This window comes from Prionailurus bengalensis, chromosome D2 (genome assembly GCF_016509475.1).
Source record: "Prionailurus bengalensis isolate Pbe53 chromosome D2, Fcat_Pben_1.1_paternal_pri, whole genome shotgun sequence".
In the NCBI taxonomy this organism is placed as follows: domain Eukaryota; kingdom Metazoa; phylum Chordata; class Mammalia; order Carnivora; family Felidae; genus Prionailurus; species Prionailurus bengalensis.
This window is the reverse complement of record NC_057351.1, coordinates 34,126,063-34,148,752: the sequence shown is the minus strand read 5'-3', so window position 1 is coordinate 34,148,752 and position 22,690 is coordinate 34,126,063. Positions and strand designations below refer to the sequence as shown.

Here is a 22,690-nt window from a genome sequence, read left to right as displayed (position 1 = left end):
AGCCCCGCATCAGGCTCTGTGCTGACAGCTCAGAACCTGGAGCCTGCTTCAGATTCTGTGTCTCCCTCTCTCTGCCCCTCCCGCACTCATGCGCTTGCTCGCTCTCTCAAAAATTAACAAACGTTAAGAAAAAAAAACACTGTTCAGTAAGTTTTTCACTTGATCATAACATAGTGTTTTTCCTTTATTCTCCATGGAGACCAGGATTTTTCCCCATGGTGCAATAAAGGTTAAAACCTATGAATGGTTTACCTAAATCCATTAATGATCTTTACCTAAATCAATTGCTTCCTAATTAAAATTGCATAATTATGACTTCCTAATTCTGTCATTAATTTCACATTGTTGGCTAAAATTCCCCTCATCAACTAGGACTATTCGGTTACTCTGAGATAAAGTCTGCACAGGGAAGGCAAGATAGTTACAATTTTTTGTGTGTGGGTGAAGACAACATTTAAGGTCTATTCTCTTAGCAACTTTCAAATATACAATATTGTTAACTATAGCCACCATGCTGTACATTACATCTCTAGGACTATATATCTTATAACTGAAAGTTTGTACCTTTCAACCACCTTCACTCATTTCCCCCATATTCCAGTGTGTGTATGTCTGTATACATACACACATACAAACATACCACATTTTCTTTATCCATTCATTCTCTGATGGACACTTAGGTTGTTTCCGTGTCTTGGCTTTTGTAAGTAAGGTTGCAGAGAATATGGGTGTGCAGATACCTCTCTGAGGTAGTGATTTTGTTTCCTTTGTATAAATACCCAGAAGTGGAACTGTGGATCATATGGTAGTTCTACTTTTAATTTTTTTCAAGAATCTCTGGAAAGGCAAGGTAAATCTTAATTTTTTTCTTTAAATCACCAATTACCAATAAATAAATAAACAAATAAATAACCTACTAGAGTAGGGAACTGGTGTACTACTTACCACTAAGGGTAATCAATGAAGTTTTGTTTTGGTGGTTTTTTTTAAGGTTTATTTTATTTATTTTGAGTGAGAGAGCATATAAGCATGCAGGGGAGGGGCAGAGAAAGAAGAAGAGAGAAAATTCCAAGCAGGCTCCACACTGTCAGGGAGAAGAAGCCCAATGGAGCCCAACGCAGGGCCCAGACTCACAAAAGTGAGATCATGACCTGAGCTGAAATCAAGAGTCAGATGCTTAACCCACTGAGCCACACAGGTGCCCCTAAAGTTTTGTTTTGGTTTAAAGTTACCTATTTTTTTGGAAAATATCACTAGGACACACTCCTTAATTTGTCTAAGTCCCCAAGGAAGCCTGTGAGAGCACATAGCATACTTCAAGGATATATTTCTGGGGATGAGCAGAAATTAGTTTCCTGAAAAAAAAAATCATTAATCAGTCAAATGATCTTCATAGACTTGAATGTCAGGGTTGAAAGGAAATTTCTGTAGGGTCACCTAGTTCAAATACCCACCTGATGTTGAAAATCCCTTGTGCATTATCTCACCATGCTCTATACTTTCCAGGGAGTGAGGGGCAAACAGGTATGAGCTAGATCTATGTGGTTTTTTTTCTCTTTTTATTTTTTATTGAGGTATAATGGACATATAACATTATATTAGTTTCAGATGTACACATGATTTTAAATGTGTATATATTGTGAAAGAATCACCAAATTAAGACTAGTTGCCATCCATAGTTTTAATTTTTTCATATGATAACTTTTAAAATTCATTTTCTTAACAATTTTATATTATACCCCCAAGACTCATTTATTTTGTAACTGAAGCTTGTACGTTTGACCCACTACACCATTTTGGCCCCCCACTCCACTCTGCCTCATCTCCAGCAACTACCAATCTGTTTTGTGAATCTATAAATGATTTTTTAATGTCTTTTTGTATTAACTTGTTTTATTTTTTTTTAATTTACATCCAAATTGGTTAGCATATAGTGCAACAATGATTTCAGGAGTAGATTCCTTAGTGCCCCTTATCCATTTAGCCCATCCCCCACACACACCCCTTCCCGTAACCTTCAGTATGTTCTCCATATTTGAGTCTCTTCTGTTTTGTCCCCCTCCCTGTTTTTATATGATTTTTGTTTCCCTTCCCTTATGTTCATCTGTTTTGTCTCTTAAAGTCCTCATATGAGTGAAGTCATATGATTTTTGTCTTTCTCTGACTAATTTCACTTAGCATAATATCCTCCAGTTCCATCCACGTAGTTGCAAATGGCAAGATTTCATTCTTTTTGATTGCCGAGTAATACTCCATTGTATATACACACATCTGCTTTATCCATTCATCCATCGATGGACATTTGAGCTCTTTCCATACTTTGGCTATTGTGGATAGTGCTGCTATAAACATGGGGGTGCACGTGTCCCTTCGAAACAGCACACCGTGGATAAATGCCTAGTAGTGCAATTGCTGGATCGTAGGGTAGTTCTATTTTTAGTTTTTTGAGGAACCTCCATACTGTTTTCCAGAGTGGCTGCACCAGCTTGCATTCCCAAGATCTGGGTTTTTAATGTAAGGTAAATATAAGTTTAATTATAATGTTTAACTGACAGCATAGGACTCCTCTTAATATTACCATGCTGATGAAATGGCACATAAACAAAGTAGGCTCATATTGGTTAGAGCTGGAAGAAACCTTGGAGGTTATCAAGTCCAGTGAGGCAAATCAGAAAAGATACTCCCACAAACAGGCTCTACAAAAAACAGATGCTTCTGACCCCTTACTTCCTGACACATGAACATTTTGCAGAATTAACAGAAACACCATTATGTAGAAACACCCACTCAAGTAAGTTAGAAATAAAAAGACATCAACATGGGTGAAATTTTGCATCTGTTCAATGAAAATAGAACATAAGGAGGTTAAAAATAAAAGAATACTTCTCACTTTATTTAAAATTGTGATATATAACATACATAGAGAAATTTGTATAAAACATACATATAATATAATGAATAGTTATAAAACAATCACCCATATTGTGTTGAGTGAGTAAGTAACTCAACACTTACATCAAGAAATACATTACCGTTTGTTTATTTTGATATTATTTTTATCAAATATTATATATTTGATATAACTAAAATATAAATAAAATATTTATTATGTTTTATATAAATATATAAAATAAAATAAAATATATATAAAATAAAAAAAATATTGTTTATTTTGATATTATTACCATTTCAGAAGCCCCTGTGTGGCCTCACCCTGAGTATAACCCTCTTCCTTCCTCCCAGAGGTACCATTACCCTGACTTTTGTAATCATTATTTCCTTACTTATCTTCACCTTTTTAAGGCAGTTTACTTCTACATGTTTCTGAAGTTTAAATAAATGGAGACTACCTATGTATCTATCATTAATTTCTCTCATTTATTTTTGAGATTCATTCATTTTTTTAATTGAAGTAAAATTCACATAATATAAAATCAACCATTTTGAATTGAAAAATTCTCTTTCATTACTGATTGGTATTCCAATTTGTGACTATACCATAATTGTTTTTATCCATTCTACAATAAACAGACTAGTGGAGTCATCATGAACAATGTTGATATCAATGTTTTCATATATGGATCCTAGTGTACATGGGCATAAGTTTCCCTGAGAATTGTCTGTCCTCTACTTTACTAACACCAAACTGTTTTCCAAAGTGGCCGCACCAATTTACATTCCCAGTAGGAGTGTATGAGAGTTCCAATTGCTCCACATCTTTATCAACAACTAATATTATCACACTTCTTAATTTAGGGTTTATAATGGAGTAATTTGCACAGCTCTGATGAGTAATGACATAGAGTACCTGTTCATAATTTATTGGCCATTTAGATTTCCTCTTTTGAGGTGACTATTCAAATCCTTTGCCACTTTTTTTTGTAACTGAATAGCCTTACCTTACTTTTGACTTTTGAAAAGTAAAGATTCCACTTTTTTTCTGTCCTATGCACCAACCTTTACATTTACTTAGGACTTGACTGCCATAGAACAAAATCACTGAGCAAAGACAAACTTGACAAAGTTTTAACTAATCAAAAGTTAGTATCTCCACTTTTACTCAGGATAGGCCAAAACACCTGCAAATTATTTGTAGGAATTTGGGTGATAAGTAAATATAACTTAAATTTAAAATGTTACTGAAATAACACTGCAATAAATTTTTAAGTTTGTATCTACTGTTATTCCCTCATCTCCAAGCAAAGGTGTTTAGCATATAACTCAGATTCATGCCTGCTAAGGTCAGAATGTTTCTGAATCTTTTCCATTCCAAATAATGAAACTCAGAAGTCAAACTTTCATTAAAAATCACTATGTCAAAAATGCCTAATAGCAATGAATACAATCAACAGTAGGAACTACAGTGTTATAAGATGAAAAGTCAAAATCTCAATTGTAAACACTTTTATATTAAAAAAAAAAAAAAAGTTGCGCCTGGAATCAGTTAATTTTCTTTCCTACCAAGAGGATTATTCTGCTTAGCAAGAGAAGAATGTTTTACTCACTTAATAAATGCTGGTGGCATATCTCTCTTCAAAATCTGATCTTCAGTGGTTTGAACAGTCTCTTTTCCAACCTATAGGAGAAAAAGATTCAGAATTCAATAATAAATTCTCAGACTTTTAAAAACTTAAACATATTGAAACACATACTTTATCATTGAAGTTTCTGGATTCAAAGAAAATTTCTGGATTTTTGAAATTATCAAGATAGTTCCCATATATCCTTCCACAATATACTTGGATAACAATATGGGATACAAACAATGTACCACCCCTTGTTCAGAGTAATTCATTTGAAGGCACCGCGGAGCACAGTAAAAAAAAGAGATAAACTCATCTCTGAGATATATGAATATATGTTTAATTGACAAACTACTTTATCTTTTTTTTTAAGATTTTATATTTAAGTAATCTCTATACCCAATGTGGAGCTCAAACCCACAGCCCCAAGATCAAGAGTCACATGCTCCACCAACAGAGCTAGTCAGGTACCCCTATATCTCTAATACAGTACATGAAGTACAATGAATCAAGATAAGTAAGCTAAATGTCTATACGGGGGGGGGGGGGGGGGGGACATAGTACTGGAACTGAAAAAAAGGACAAAGCAATTATGATGCTGAAACTAGAAACCAAACATATGAAAATACACAACTTCACCATTAATCAAATAAATTCACACCAGGGGTGCCTGGGTGGCTTAGTCAGTTGAGCATCTGACTCTTGATGTCAGCTCACTCAGGTCACGATCCCAGCGTCCTGGGATCAAGCACCATCTCAGGCTCTGCATTGGGCATGGAGCCTGCCCCTCTCCCTTGCTCATGCTCTCTCTAAACTAAAAAAAAAAAATTTTTAATTAAAAATAAATAAATAAATTCAAACTAAAGCAACATGATTTTCCCCTAATTATAGATCAACTTTTTAAAAAATAATATATAATGCTGAATGCTACAATGGAATAGTTTTATACCCTTCTAATGGCAATGTAAACTGGCATACTCCATTTGGAAAAGCATTTACTAGTATGTGTTAAGAGATATGAAAAGTCATATCTAGGAATTCCACTTAAAGAGAATATACACTATAAGCAATAATACCAAATGTGGTAATAACAAGATTAACAAAAATATTCACTATCATGTTAGTTATAAAAGCCAAAACATTTTTTTTTAATTTTTTTTTCAACGTTTATTTATTTTTGGGACAGAGAGAGACAGAGCATGAACGGGGGAGGGGCAGAGAGAGAGGGAGACACAGAGTCGGAAACAGGCTCCAGGCTCTGAGCCATCAGCCCAGAGCCCGACGCGGGGCTCGAACTCACGGACCGCGAGATCGTGACCTGGCTGAAGTCGGACGCTTAACCGACTGCGCCACCCAGGCGCCCCAAAGCCAAAACATTTTTTAAATAACTTATCCAACAACAAGGAACAGCTAAGTATATTAGGATAAAGATAGAGTACGACAGAGCCATTAAAACAATGGTTATAAAGACTCAGCACTACATAAAAATTTTTCTGACATTATATTTCATTTATAAGGAAGAATAAAAATAATAAATACACTATGATTACAACAAACCAGAAAAATCCATATGTATGAAGCAAAACACTAAAAGAATACAAAACAAAATGTTAACAGTGATTATAATGATGCTTAGGAAATTCTGTATCTGTATTTCCTCTTTTCTAATCTTCTGAAATGTGAATATACAATTTTTATAATTTAAAAAGTAATATTAAAATGTTATTCTGGGTTATTTAGATGCAATTATTTCCTACCTAATAACTGTAGTAATTATGTCATCTCATATAAATCTTCCAAATAGTAATATCTAAAAATATAAAAATATATCAAAATATTAAAAGCCACACTAACCAGATTATGTGCACACATATTTATTATATCACAAATGGTACACATACTCACTTTCTTCAAAATTATTCCTCTGTAGGGCTTGGATGTCAATTTTTCTTTCACTACAGCTATATCACATACTCTAAAGTACTCTAAAGAAAGGTAAACTTGAATATAGTAAATGGTGAAATCCACCCATTTTACCAATATAAAGCTACATAAAAGTGCTAAATCATAAATATAAACCACAGTTTAATGCAGAAATCTGTAATTTTTTTTAAATCCAGAATGGAAAGTATCTCAATCCTACCATTTAACTGTTTAACTTTTGATTGAGTTTAAAGAAAAAAAAACAAGTAAGAAAAATCCCTTAGTGCACAGTAAATCAGCTAAAGAAAATAATACAATAAACTATTCTCAAGGAATACAAGTCATGCATAAGTTAATGAATACAAGTTTTTTCTCTCAAGTTAATAGCTCAGAAAAAAGCAAAAACACATATACCACTGTGTAATAGCCAGTGCTTTTGTAGACAATAGACTGCCTGTATCATAATAAAAGCCTTTCAAATCAGCAGCTGGTTCTCTAGAGTTTCTCAGATCAAAACATGACAGAATATTTCCAGATGTATTGTTCACTATATTTTCCAACTAAAATCAACCATTCAAAAAGCTGTGGGCCATGATTTCATGAAATAAAAAATGAAGTTCAGCAACAAAGTCACTAGTTCATACTGAGTATAAGGGCCTAGAAGGATATTCATATTTAGACACATGGAGATTTCTTTTATTTTACACACAGAGAGACACAGCAAGGGAAGAAGAGGAGTGAGTTCCTCTTATATCTCCTTTAGAAAACATTCAGTTATTCAGCTGTTATTCAGCATTATGAAACATTTATTGAGTACAACTACATAAGCCAGGCACTGTTCTAGGTATTGGGGCTAGAGCAGAGAGTAAAAATAAGCCTCCTGCCCTCATGGAACTTATATTCTAGTAGGAGTGGACAGAAAGTGCACACGTACATAAATACACAAACAAAATCACCCCAGATAATGGTAAGGATGATGCTATATAGACTATAGGGTAGGAGTAGAGGGTTCCTACTTTAAAGAGTGGATAAAGAAGACTTCTCTGAGGAAGTAACACTGGAGTTGAGACTCTGAAGCTGAGAAGGAAGCTTCATGGAAGAACTGGGAAAGAACACTCCATAGGGAGAAACAAGACAAAGACCCTATGGCAGGAAAACTTGAGTATATCCAAGGAAGCTTAAGGAGGCCAGAGTGGCTGAAGTTCAGTGAGGGGAGAAGGTGTGGTGGTGATAGGGCTGGATAAGAAGGCAAGGGCCAGATGGCAAAGAGCCTTTTAGGCTAGGTTAAGATGTGTGGAATCTTTTCTAAATACAGTAAGAAGAAGAACTGCTAAACAGGAGATTGAAATGACCTGATTTTCTTTTTAAAAAGACATTTTTGTCTGTGATGTGGCCAAGTGATCTTAGTGGGTAAGGGGAAGCAGGCTGACCAGTTAGGAGGCTATTGCAGTCATCCAGCAGAGACATGACAGTAACTTAAAATAAGACATGAAAGTGGAAATGGAGAATTAGCTATTTTGGAGGAAGAACTAATAGGACTTGCTCTTGGACTGCAAGGAGTGGGGGATGGGGAGTAGACCGAGGGGTGGGGGGGGAATCAGAAATGACTTCTGATCAATTAGGTGAAGGGTCTTTGAAGGCAGCAATGCTGGAAGGCTGATATATGGCAAAGATTTACCCTCAAAAAATAAAACAATCATGGAGCACCCAGATGGCTCAGTCGGTTAATTGTCCAACTCTTCGTTCTGGCTCAGGTCATGATCTCACAGTTTCGGGAGTTTGAGCCCCACGCAGCAGGGAGCCTGCTTGGGATCCTCTCTCTCCCTCTCTCTCTGCCCCTCCCCCACTCATGCTTTCTCTGTCTCTCTCAAAAAAATTAAATTTAAAAATTAAGATAATCTGTTTTTAAAAAAATGAATAAAAATTAAAATTAAAAATAAAGCAATCATGAGTACACCCAGCAAAACCATTAAAACGGTTTTACGAATAGCCAATAACCTGACCCTGGTGAAGGTAATTACTAAAGAATGAATGAATTTTACTTAAATATTTTATTTCTCTTTTCTAAGGGTAGGGGTAAGTGGGGAAAGAAAAGTAGATAATAAAAATATACTCAAAGGCTACTTATCCAGAAGCTATTTTTTTTTTTTTTTTAAAAGGGCATGTGGTTCCAGAGCCTGTGCTCTTCTTTTTTGGTGGCAGGGAGATGGCGTGGAAGGGCAGAGGGAGAGAGAGAATCTTAAGCAGGCTCCACACCCAGCACAGAGTCCAATGCGGGGCTCAATCCCACCACCCTGAAATCATTACCTGAGCTGAAATAGTCAGATACTCAACTGACTGAGTCACCCAAGCACCCCTTAATTTACTATTCTAAGCTGCATTCATACTTGTGGTGACAGTATCCACAGTCACTCCAATCTTCAATATACTCAGTCCAGAATTAAATTAGGTACAATAAATAAATGCTCCCGTTTTTAAGGCAAAACACATAAAGCATGACTGTGTAGAATAAATGTCATTTTCACTTGAGGAATTGATTTTTAGCAATGCTGTCCAATAGAACTTTCTGTTATGATAGAAATGTTCTTTTTGAACTGTCCTACCCAATACAGTAGCCAACAGCCACATATGCCTATTGAGCAGTATGGCCTGTGCAACTGAAGAAGTAAATTATTACTTTTTATTTAATTTTAATTAATCTTAATTTTTTAATTAAGATTTTATTTTTCATTTATAGCATTTTAAGTTCACAGCAAAACTAAGGGGAAGATAACAGAGATTTCCCATACACTCCCCGCTCCATACAACAGCCTCCCCCATTATCAACAACCCACACCAGAGAGTACATTTGTTACTACCCATAAACCTACCATTGACTACATCATAATCACCCAAAACTCATAGTCGACATGACAACTCACTTCTGGCAACCACTAATTATGTCACTGTCTCCATAGTTTTACCTTTTCTAAAATGTCATATAGAATCATCCTGTATGTAACCTTTATCGATTGGCTTCTTTCAATTAATTTTAATTGTAATTGCCACATGTGGCTAGTGGCTACTATATTGCACAACTCAGGTCTATGGGACTTGCACTGTCTCCTAAAACTGGTCTTCCTGACTCTAGACTTCCATCTTCTAATTCACTCTTCACACAGCTGCTAGATTAACCTTCATTTTTTGCCTTTGCTGCATGGTCTCTTCACAAAACAAAGGAGCTGGGTCTGCAAAGACAGAGTTGCTAGATGGAGAAGAGAGGGATCAGACAGTCCAAGCAGAAAGGAGAGAACAGGCAAAGGCTCCGATGTGTTTGAGCATATGGTTGAGTAGACAAGAAAAACAGGTTGGTGTGGCCTCAGGAAAAGAAATGAGGCTAGAAAGGGAAGCTCCAGTCACCTTGGGAAGGGCTTTGTATGCCAAGCAAAGACAGAGAAGATTATGTAACTTAACTTGCCCATTTATTCAAAGGTTGTCATCCTCTGTTCTAGATCTTTCCAATTCAGTGTTGTATCACTGAAGTATCAAGTCAAGAAGTTCCAAAGAAGCCAGTTTCTAAAGATATGCAGGATCAGAAAAGCATCTTCTATTTGTGAACAGCTGGCAAAGTCTATCTAGGAGAGCCAAGATAAAGCTTCACATTTTTTAGGCCATCAACCAGGAAATGTACTTTCCTTCTCTTTCCCCACACTATCAAAACAAAACAGCTTTTTTAGCATCCATCTTTTCCAAACAAAAAGAGTAAAACAATTAAGAAAGGGATTAATTCACAAAATGCTCTTTGTTAACTAGCAGGAATCTTCATGGCTTGTGGAAAACATTACTCCTGGAGGCCTCAGCCTTACTGTGGGGAAGCACATGATTCCTAATACAAGCTACACTTTGCAAACAAGCAGGTCAGTAATAATTTGGACAAATGCTTCTCGAACCTGTGCAGCACCAGTCATCAAAACACTTAACTACTTGAGTAGTTAAGCCAAATGTTTTTACTACATACATGTTAAGAGCACATGCACAGGAATTTAGTGACTTGGTTTCTAGTTACAGCTTAGCTAATAAATAGTCATGTATGGGGGCACCTGGGTGGCTCAGTCTGTTAAGGGTTCGACTTCAGCTCTGGGTCATCTCAGGGTTCGTGACTTCAAGACCCGCGTTGGGCTCCATGCTGACAGCTTGGAGCCTGAAGCCTGCTTTGGATTCTGTCTCCCTCTCTCTCTGCCCCTCCCCTGCTTGTACTCTGCCTCTCTCTCTCTGAAAAATAAACATTAAAAATAAATAAACAAATAAATAAATAAATATATGGTCATGTATGTGACCTGAAATGAATCATATAATTACTCAAATATTTCTTCTCAACTATGTGATCTCTTTCCTTCCTTGTCTACTGTAGGTTGACCCAATTACCTTTTAGCTCTCTGATAAAGGAAATTTACCTTTAAGTTTATCTTTTCTACCTTCAGTCTTCATTTACCACTTCAAATTCTTTTTAGGAACAAGGCAAGGTATGAAATGATTAATAAATGCAAAATTTAAAAGCTCTCACTTCCTGTATATTTTATCTATACATTTTATGATTGTGAGGTTAAAGTTGATGTCTGATTTTTTAACCTTAAAATAAATCATATTCCCTCTGAAAAATAAATGCCCATAGTTAAAGGGTACAAAGCGGGGGAAGGGCACCTGGATGCTCAGTCAGTTGAGCATCGGACTCTTGATCTCATCTTGGGTCTTGATCTCAGGGCCATGAGTTCAGGACTCATGCTGGGCATGAAGGGTACTTAAAAAAAAAAAAAAAAAAGCAGAGAAAAGAATGCCAGAATGCCAAATAGGTCTTAATTATAAGTTCTGAGGTTTTCCAGGTGAGCATTTAAAAACAACCCTTTCAAAGTAATCTAACTTTATAGTAAATACATTTTATTACTTCCAAGCTTTGTTCCATTGCTGAAATTCAGACTTGTTGGTTCTATTCACTGCTAAAACTATTTCTCTTTTATTTTCTTCTTCAGAGAATTGCCTCTAACTCTTGAGGCCCAATTCCCTCAATTCAATAAACAGGCAGTAAGTGCCAACTATGTGTCCGCTAGGTGGTAGGAAGAGAATGAGATAAGAAATAAAGCATCCTTAGATAAAATGAAATAAGGGTAGTGAATGAGTAAGAGGCCTGGGGGCATTTTCAGGGGGCTTGGCGGGAAGCCCTGTTTCTTTTGAAGAGATCTTACTTTGTTCAGTAGTTAATTTAAATATCTTTTGTTCAATATGTGACTTTAGTTCAAAATTCTATGTGAGAAGCCTTTTGTCTTCTGCTGTTGTTATTATTACTCCTTTTATCACGACCCACTCAATTTGGTTCAGTAAAGTACAGAGATTTGGTTTCTTTCCAGCGAAAGAAAGAAAGAAAGAAAGAAAGAAAGAAAGAAAGAAAGAGAAAGAAAGAGAAGAAAGAAAGAAAGAAAGAAAGAAAGAAAGAAAGAAAGAAAGAAAGAAAGAGAGAAAGAAAAACAACAACTTGGCTGGTTCAAAGTCATTACCCAGACTAAAAGTATGTTAATGTAGATGTCTCCCTTAGCTAGCCTAAATATAAGAAAACAGAAAGACAAAACACATAAGAGAATCTGTTAGAGATTTACACAGTATAAGTGGTAGCCATAGAACATCAGATTTAAAGGGTGCAGGGAGATGGTAATCAACAGAAGTCCCTAATGTATTTTATTTTTATTTTTATTTATTTTTTTATTTGAGAGAGAGCTAAGAGGGAGGGGCAGAGAGAGAAAGGGAGAGAGAATCCCAAGCAGGCTCCACCTTGTCAGCGCAGAGCTGGATCGGGGCTCAAACCCACAAACCGTGAGATCCATGACCTGAGCTGAAATCGAGTCAGATGCCTCACCGACTGAGCTACCCAGATGCTCCCCTAATGTATTTAGACAAGAAAATGCAAACAATGAAAATGTAAGCCAAATGTACACTGAAAGTTACAGTAGGCCAGCCATGGAGCCAACTGATGGAAACCAACTGATTGTGACCAGACAAGGGAATGTGCACAATTCTGCCTGCACTTAGTTTGGCTCAAATCTCTGTTTCTGTAGTATAGCTATTAGGCTGATCAATCCATTATACTGAAGGGCCATTCTGATATGCAGCTGTGTCCAGTACCATGTCTATGTCATAAAACAATAATAATGTATATGCCCACCATCAGCAACACTTTTGCTTATTTCCTGCAGTGGTGATGGATTTATGATCCACCCACCCCTCACTGTACCTTTTGCATTATTCACAGATGATATACTAGAGTCAGGTGTTTAAAAAGCCATATATCCAGAAAAACAAGGACTCTCTAACCTACTCTGATTTCCAACTCACTCATTTAATCAACCACTCATTGAGTACTTCCTATGTGGTAGGCACTGTGCACAACATTGTGTGTGATGGCAATATAAAAGTAAGTGGGATTCAGTCCTTGCCCTTCACAGAAAGACAAGACAAATCCTTAAACTAATCATTGTTACACAGTGTAATGCATGCTCTAACGGAGTCACATCCAAGCTTCAGCTCTGCATCAGTGATGTAGAAGAGGTTTCACAGAGGAAAAGAAACTCTAGAAAGGCTGATAAGAGTTCTTCTCCAGGAGTAATGGGATTTGGGGAAGAAAGAGCTTTCCAGCAGTGGAGCAGCTATGCGAAGGTATGGCCAGTTCAAGGAACACAGGTCCACAAGGAGGAGATATAAAGAAGATAGGAAATTGGAGAAGCAGAAAGGGACCACATCAGGGAGGGCCTTGTGTGCAGTGGACTTAGACTTTATTCTCTAACCGATGGGAAATTATTTAATGGTCCTAAGCAAAAGACATTATTAGGTTTGCATTTCAGTAAGAAAAATTCAGCAGCAAAAATAAAACAAAGGTAAAAAAAAAAAAAAACAAAATAAAACAAAACAAAAAAACTAGGATGATCAGTTCATTTGTTAGTTCATTTATTCAATCAAATATTTATATAACATACCATGTGCCAGGTATTATAGACAGTAATGAAGAAAACACATGTGGCCCCTAATCACACAGAGCTTAGAGTCTTAGTGAAAGTAAACTAAAGATAAACTAAAAGCAGCAGCAGTATGGATATGGATATGAAGGCAGATTTAAGAGGTGCATCTATGTGACATTCCACGTGGAGGGTAAGGGAGAAGTCTGGAATGACTCTCAGGCTCCTGACTCAAATGGACTTGGTAGTATAGCTAATATAGGAAGAGAAAACCAGATCTGAGAAAGAAAATCATGACTACCTATGGGATGCTGAGATGGAGATAAGCACTTGTTCACTAAGCAACTGAAGAGATGGTTCCTCAGTTTACATGCCTAGGCTGAAGAAACAGAGTAGAGCCGGTAGAAAAGCAAGCTGGTGAAAAGAGCTGAGAAGGAAATGTCTGAAAACAGGATGTGTGGAATGGTAGAACTATGCCATGAAAGCTAAAGAAATACAGAGTTCCAAGAATGTGAAAGAAGAGTCAATAGTGTCTACTGCCATAGTTAATGGTTTCAGTATATTCAGAGAGTTGTGCAACCATCACCATAATCATTTTCTGAACATCATCATCATCCCATACAGAAACCATCTGCAGTCACTCCTTGTATTTATCCCCAAACCTTCTCCACCCCATCCAGCCATAGGCAATCAGTAATTTACTTCCTGTCTCTACAGATTTGCCTATATTTGATACAAATGGAATCACACAGTGTACAACATTTAAAAAAATTTTTAATGTTTATTTATTTTTGAGACAGAGGGAGACAGCACAAGTGGGGGAGGGGCAGAGAGAGAGGGAGACACAGAATCTGAAACAGGCTCCAGGCTCTGAGCTGTCAGCACAGAGCCCAATGCAGGGCTCGAATCCACGAACCGTGAGATCATGACCTGAGCCGAAGTCGGACACTTAACTGACTGAGCCACCCAGACGCCCCAGGATACAACCTTTAGTGACTGGCTTCTTTCCTGTTGGAGCATATAGCGGTATTTCATTGCTTTTTATTGTCAAATAATATTCCATTATATGGTTATACCACATATTTTCTCCCAGTCTGTGACTTGTTTTCACTTTTTTGATGGTGTCCTTTGTAGCACAAAAGTTTTTAATTCTGATGAAATTCAAGTTATCTATTTGTTTTCTTTTGCGGCTTGTGCTTTTAGTATAGTATCTAAGAAGGCTTTGCATAACCAAGGTCATGAGGATTTATTCCTATGTTTTATTCTAAGAATTTTACAGTTTTAGCTCTTACATTTTAGGTCCACAATCCATTTGAAGTTAATTCCTGTGTATGCTAAGAAAATGGTTATTATTTTCTTTAAAGAAACCAAGCATGTTGATAGGCTGAAGGAAAGGAGGCAGGAAACAAGACGTTGATTATAAAGCAAGGTCTCTAAAGAGGCAGGGACAGAATGTGGAGAACAGGTAGAGACACTAACATTTACCAGGAGGAAATCATCTCTTCCTCAGAGACAAGACGGATGGTGAGTGAAGACAGAGACATTAACTGTAACTGTGGGGCCTATGACCTATATCTTCTTAGGAATTTACAAACAGTTTATTTAAGGATCTAAGATAACTTTCAGTCAGGAAATCTGTTTAATTTAATTTAATCCACCACTTTCCAATTTCTTAATACCTACCAACCTATGATGGAATTGGGATTTGTAGGATATACTTAGGAAAACAGTCATCTAGGCCACGAGTTACAAATTAGTGGCCTTTGTGCAGATTTGGACCAACGGTAATTTATGTTTCGTCCACATTGTTTTTAAGTCAAGAAATTTCATAAAGATACAAATTTATGAAACTCTTCACATACTAGAAGATTGGCCACATCAGATCTGCATTTCAGCAAAGAAACAATTTGCTAGAACCCAAATATCCTATATAGGGAATATACTCTCTGTACCATTCCCTATAATCTTAATATCCAGACCATTTCACTCATTTATGTCAGTTCCTGGTCTCTGTGGATATCTAGGTTTATCATTCCCACATTAGGCAACCCTCTCAGTGTCTACACAGAGTGAAAATTCCTGAAGCCACTCTTAGAAATTCCTTATCCAAGTCCCCTCTAAATATTTTGTTATAAAAGTGCTCTTCTTATGAGAGCTGTGAGAAAGACTAAGGGAAGTATTTATGTCAGGAATGACAAAACGGCAGTGTATGGACCGGGTGTAATCTACAGACCTATTTGACAGGCACGGTATTTTTTTAAAACGGAAAACTTCACATTAAAAAGAAATACAGATTTCCAGATTTTATTGGATATCAGGAAGATCTGGTAACACAAGACTCTGTTTCCATATGGCAACAATAAGCTGGAGATAGTAGCAGTCTTCTTCAATCAGGTCCTACATTTTTCAATTTACCACAGTCCCTACCACTCCCCAGTGTCCTCTAACTGGTCTGATTCACACATTTACACATTTGGTTGTGTAGGCATCTGAGTTTGTGCCACCTGGTTTAATAAAATCATTCAGTTCTTATATTTTTTTAGTATTTATTTATTTTTGAGAGAAAGTATCGGTGAGGGAGGGATGGGGGGTGGGGCGGGGACACAGAGGGTCTGAAGCGGGATCTGTGCTGACAGGAGAGGGCTTGAACTCACAAACTGTGAGATTATGACCACAGCCAAAGTCGGGATGCTCAACTGACTGAGCCACCCAGGTGCCCCAGACAAAATCATTCAGTTCTTAATTAGCACAGTACACAAGGCAAGATTCCCAACACCATGAGTGTCATGGGAAATTCTACTTATGCCTCAGCTGTTTCACTAAGGAAATATCCCCCTCTCCCCCAAACACATAGCTACCTCAAAAAAAAAAGAAAAAAATGACTAGAAGGAAACAGCATGGAAAGTTGAATTTCAGGTGATTTCTCTTTTCTTCTTAATCTTTTCCTGTACTTTCCAGATTTTTAAAAAATGACTATGCATTACCTCTATAATCAGAAAAACAAACTAAATTTCTAAAATGTGTCAACAGGGGTACCTGGGTGGCTCAGTTAGTTGAGCATCCACCTGCAGCTCAGGTCATGATCTCACAGTTCATGAGTTCAAGCACCCATTGGGCTAACTGCTGTCAGTGCAGAGCCCGCTTCAGATCCTCTGTCCCCCTCTCTCTCTTCCCCTCCCCCGCTTGCACTCTCTCTCTCAAAAATAAATAAAACATTTAAAAATAAAATGAAAAGTGTCAACAATATTCTTGCTAAGGGGGCGCCTGGATGGCTCAGTCAGTTAAGCATCCATCTCTAGATTTTGGCTCAGGTCACAACCTCGCCATTTGTGAGTTGGAGCCCTGCATCAGGCTCTGTGCTGACATTGTGGAGCCTGGTTGGGATTCTCTCTCTCTCCCTCTTTCTCTATTCTTCCCCTGCCCGCACACTCTCTCTCTAAAAATAAATAAATAAACTTTAAAAAAATATTCCTGGCAAGTAATAATCCATAAAGTAATGAGAAACCACCAGTGCCTAAAAGGTTCATATTTTGACCAACTGCCGAAAATTGAATTTAAATGTGCACCAATGATAACACAATCACATGGGATAAATAGTAGATGAACCATGTCAGTGGCAAGTTCTAACATCAAGCAGGCTTATTTGATGCAACATACTTTCCTTATAACTAGTGTTAAGCTGCCTCGGCAGCAGCCTTTTATTCTAAACCAATTTAAGATTGACTGTATCAGTTAAGGTTAGATAAATGTTAACAGAGCAGCCTGCTCACCAGATTCATATTTATGAAGATGCTGTGGGCAGGCTTCCAACTGGCAAATGCTAGATTCTCTCCCTCAACTCAGTACTCTTCTGTACGCGTCACAAATACTTACACTTGCGCTCTGGATGGCCACTAATTTAACAACAAAGCAGGTCTCCAGCACAGTGAACTTCTCGCCACCACCCACTTTCTCCCAGCCATCTCAAATAAACACAAAATATGCTCCTTCCATTTCACGGAGAATTTCAGAGTAAAAAAGAATTTGGCAATCTAACCTAAATGCATCACTTTAAAAAGGAGGGTCAGGGAGGTAATTTCTCTAAAGAAGTTGCAGAACATGAATGTAAATCCAAGCATCTTGGCTCCATTTCCTGTGTTTTCAGGTATACTTCCTAACTTGCAAGCAAGACATTAAGTGACAAATATCCCTACATTCGTTCACAGCATATCAAATCCTACTTAAAGGGATTTCCCTTTTGTTTTGAAACATGCATAAGCAAATACTACATCACATAAAGTTCCCCCAATTCTCACCCATTAGTCCTGCCTTTAGTAAGAGGAGAACAAGCAATAATTACAGGAAAATAAAAGGATGGTTTTCATTCAATTTGCTTTAGTTTTTCTAATTTTTTTTAGTTATTAAAAAGATTACTTAAACAGGAACTCCGTACTAGTCCCACTAGTCTTATAATTAAATAACTATCGCATATTCATAAATACTGGTGGGGAGGAAAAGATCATTGCATGATCTGAATATAATCTTTAGCAGATGCTTCAAGTAAAGAACAAATTCCACTGGGGTCAGGTCTGACACACAATGACTGATAATGTGCTCAGAAAATAGTGCCAACTAAAATAAGAAAATATTAAAGACAGTAAAAAAAAAGTTAACATTTAATTCTACCATTTTCTTATCTGCCCACATATACCCTTTACTCCATTCTAATTCCTTCTATTTCAGCACAATTAACTCAGGAAGACTGATATGGGGAACAAAAGCAACAGAAAAAAATTAAATTTCCTTACAACTTAGAGCCCAGTGACAAGTCCTTGAAACAGGCAGAGTGACCTTCCTCTAGGAACTCAACTGCCTGGATGTTAATACTTTGCTAAGGGCTTAACATCCCAACCTCCAGGGTCCTGTTAAGTCTCCATTAACATATAAAAATTCCTTTGGAAACTTCCTTTATCTCTACCCCCCCCCCCAAGATATATGTTAGCAATCATCCTCCAAGCATATGGCCCACTGATATACATCTGAAGGGTCTTATGACTAAGGTTTTACTAGACAGTAGTAAATGACCTATCCTAACAACAGCTAGCCCCTCAAGGTCCTGGAAACTTTGCTTCCAAATTCCTTAGAGACTTATACTATCCCTAACCCCTCCCAACTTGAAAGTATGTAATCAATTGTTCTCACAATCCCAGTGCAGCCCTTTCTAACCATGGGTCCAGTCTTCATGCTTTAATAAAACCACCTTTTTGCACCAAAGAGGCCTCAAGAATTCTTTCTTGACCGCTTGCTCCAAGCCCCAACATTTCTACATCAAAGACCTTCATTCTTTTATTTTCATTCATTCTTCAATATACCTATAAACTAATCCTTTGAGTATTAAAGTGACTAGCTGGGCTCCTTTAAAAAACAAAAATCATGGATGAAATGATGGGGGAAAAAAGCTAACTATTGCCAAGGAAAATTAGGTCAACTCTACTACCTATCCTACATGTCTCATACATGATTATAATGAATAAAAATGTGCTTTGTACATCATCAAAGTGTCATCAAACATAGGCTGTTTCCGTGCTATAAATGTTCAGTCCCTTAAAGTATCCCAAAGGCCCTACCAGCATCAAAGCAGTCTCCATCTTCTTACTGTTCTCTAACCAATCTGCTTTTCTCAAAGAACTATTATTCCACAGAATTTAAAATATACTTTTTCTGTTTAATAGCCAAAATTGCAAATGCATTTTTTTTCTGACAGTTTTAGTTCACAAATGTGCATAATTTCAGTAACAATGCAGCTTTTGCAGATAAGTCTGGGTCTATAACCACCATTTGTAACTTTGTCCTTATGGAAAAGTAACTTCAAATGAATTTTTAAATGAATTTTTGAAATGCAACCCATTTTTATGTGGGGAAAACTGGGGACCTCATGGAAGGTAACAGGGTAGTGGAAAAGAACTGGGGCTGGAATGAATCTCTCCTCCCGCTCTGCTATTATTAATACAGTGTCCTTGGGCAAGTAACTTAATCTCTTTCTCACTCTTCTACCCAGTAAAATGGGAAAAATAAAATCTCTCTCAAGGCTAAAGAATGTAATACATATGTAAATCACCTAATACATCTGTATCTTCCAGGGCCTGGAAGATAACAGGTGCTAAATAAACATTAGTCCTTTTTTCTTTCCCTCTGCCATTGTGGTATTCATCTGTGACTTCTGTTTTCTCCTTTAAAAAAGTTTGTTTTTTTTTAACTGCGCACATGCTGTAAATCAGGAGCTCTTTATTACTTCATTAAATCTTTATAACAATATACCTATGAGGTAGGTACCATTACAATCTCATTTTACAGATGACAGAGGCAAAGATAGGTTCCTCGATCTGCCTAAAATTACTCAGATACTGGTGTTGACTTCAGCACACCCATGCTCTAATTCTAAACCACTCTCAGGGGTGCCTGGCTGGCTCAGTCAGTAGAGAATGTGACTCTTGATTTAGGGGTTGTAAGTTTGAACCTCCATGTTGGGTGTAGAGATTGCCTAAAAACAAAATCTTAAAAAATACAAATAAAATAAGCCACTCTACTGTGTTTGTGTGTGTATGTGTGTGTAGGTGTGTGTGCATGCGTGTATGTGTGTGTGTAATGAGGGAAAAGGATTCAATGATATGGAATGTTTCCTGCTGTTACATCACATGATTCTATAATTCTATGAAGCTATCAGACGGCAAGGATAAGAAAGACTTCAAGCCCACAATGGGTATATATAAACCACCAGGCTGCAGTCTAATCAACTCATATCCAATTGTTCTGATTTTCCTTCCCAGAAGCTGGAAGGTTTCCACAGCGAGGACAGGTCAGGCTCACTAGGGATAAAGCTGCTTCAGCTCCATAACTGTTACTTGCTTAGGAATGATCAGCTGAGTCAACCTGGCCTCAATTAGCTTTTAAAACTGAACCAGGATTGACCAATAATGTAGCCTTTTACTTTTTTTTTTTTTTTTAAATTACAGGTGTGGTCAAAATTTGAAATAGTAACCCAAAGACAAATGTCTTTGAGTGTCTTTACTAATGTTGGGAACCATCCTGCTTGCTAACTGGAGATCATTCAGAGTCACTTTTACAGTTTAGTAATTAAATTTGGCTCCAGGCTGTAACAGACACTCTGACCCATTAAATTAGGGCCAGAGGCAGAATTACTCTATTTCAGCTCAAGCTACAAACACATTTCTTATAAACAGCCAGAACCAGAAATCCAATGTTTGGGAATACTAATATGACAAATGGTTAAGGCTGCTCACTTCAAATGCCCATAAAAAAGATTTGTTTAATGGTACCTAAACTAAATAAAACCCCCAAGTTTTACCTTTAGGCTTTTGTTTTTAACGTTTTTACCTTTTCTTCTTAATGACTACAAACATATTTAGTGCGACTACATATGGGCTAAGCAAGACTCAATGCTAAACTTGCTGAAAAGTGAAATAAGAGAACAGCTGCAGCACATCCAGACCAAACTGGCCGAGATGTACAGACAGAAAAAAAGCTGTTGTCAACCATCCCCAGCCATACTATTTGTGTTTGTGCCTTTTGCCGATTATATTTCATCACTGCTCTTCATGTAACATTAATAGATCAGACACAACCTTGGTTTAATTAGAAGACTTTCACAGGGACATTATTTCCTTTTGTTTCACCTACTTACTAATACAAAGTACCACAAGCCTAGATGTTGAAGAGCTGCCACAGATAACCAAACCCATCAGTTAAGTTCTGGCTCTACCATCTTACATAACTTATTCCCAGTTGGGGAAAAGAAAGAGAATTAGAACTGAGAGGATTACATTATCATGAGGGTCTATTCATCTATCTAGTTTTTTTTTTTCTTTTTTTATTGTTGATGTTGTTTCAAGCAAAGTATCAAAAGGCAATGCTGGCAAGGCACCTATACACTAAACTACAATCCTTTTATCTTCAGTCATCCCTAAATATCAAGTTCACTCCTAATGACTCATTACAGAACAACACAAGTCTGTATTTGGTTCATAAATGGAAACCTTCCCGAATTGAATTTACATGGAAGATATAACAACAGAGAATCCCTGTAGATAGAGAATGTATAAGATTATCACTGTTGAATTTGAATTTAGAGTGTGAATTCCTACCTTAGCAGGGAAGTTTCTATAAGCCTAGTAATCAATAAATATACTCAAGTCTTAAATAATAATCACATAATTAGATGATCCTCCTTGGAAAAAAAAAAAAAATCCAAGTTCTCCCTAGGGTATACATACTTCATCAACTGTGAGGTAGATTCTTCTATATAGCTAATACCATCAAAAATATTATTCAGTGGTGTTGTATTTTCTTTTTTCTTTCTTTCTTTCTTTTTTTTTTTTTTTTGAGAGAGAGAGAGAGTACGAGCACAAGTGGGGGAGGAGCAGAGGGGAAGGGTGAGAGAGAATCTTGAGGACGCTGGGAGTGGAGCCTACCCACCCGACACGGGCTCAATCTCACAATGGTGAGCTCATGACCTGAGCCAAATCAAGAGTTGGACACTTAACCGATTGAGCCACCCAGGCACCCCCTTTTTTTAATAAGACATAAACTAGAGATGTTGAAGGCATCTTTTGTATCCTGATGTTTTTAGTTAATTTATTCTTTAAATTATGTCCTAGGAATTCCATTTGTAAGGCAATGTGCAAGTGATACAAAGATGCAATTAGGCAGTTTATAGTTAGTTAGGCTTGGAAAAGATCAGAACTACATAAATGCCTGCTGTGTATAGGCCAACAGGGAAGTAGAGCTTAGCACTACTGGGGGTAGGTGGACACAGAGTACAACCAGCTGTTGAGATTAAGACAGTCTTCAGTATTTGAGCTAAGCCTTAAACCATGGATATAATTTCTGGAGGGAAGAAGGTATCTTAGATGGAAGGAAATACAGCATATGCAAAGAAACAGAACTGAGAAGGACTAGAATGTGTTCATGAAATGCCAAGCAGTCTCATGGGGTCTAAGTGCAGGCTTTGAGGGAGGGGCCCTACTCTGGGGTAGGAACAGCAGTAGATTCTGATTTTGGCTTTTCCACTGTCAAAGGTACCTGCCTCAGAGACTCTATTGATCATGTCTGAGAATACATTTTCTCATTTTATTTATTTATTTTTTAAGTTTCTTTCTTTTGAGAGAGAGCACGTGCAAGCAGGGAAGGGGCAGAGAGGAGAGATCCCAAGCAGGCTGTGTGCTGATAGCCCAGGGCTTGATCCTACAAACTATGAGATCATGACCTGAG

The 22,690-nt window shown here is 37.2% G+C and overlaps 1 protein-coding gene across 2 annotated transcripts in view; it reads right to left on the bottom strand.

The window, feature by feature from the left end:
• VCL (vinculin) overlaps nucleotides 1–22,690 on the bottom strand; it is a 110,795-nt gene that overhangs the window by 70,757 nt on the left and 17,348 nt on the right. For both annotated transcript variants that reach the window (XM_043598121.1, XM_043598122.1), the window contains exon 2: nucleotides 4,506–4,576. In XM_043598121.1, coding sequence (XP_043454056.1) covers nucleotides 4,506–4,576 — 71 coding nt within the window. The remainder of the gene's footprint in view (nucleotides 1–4,505; nucleotides 4,577–22,690) is intronic.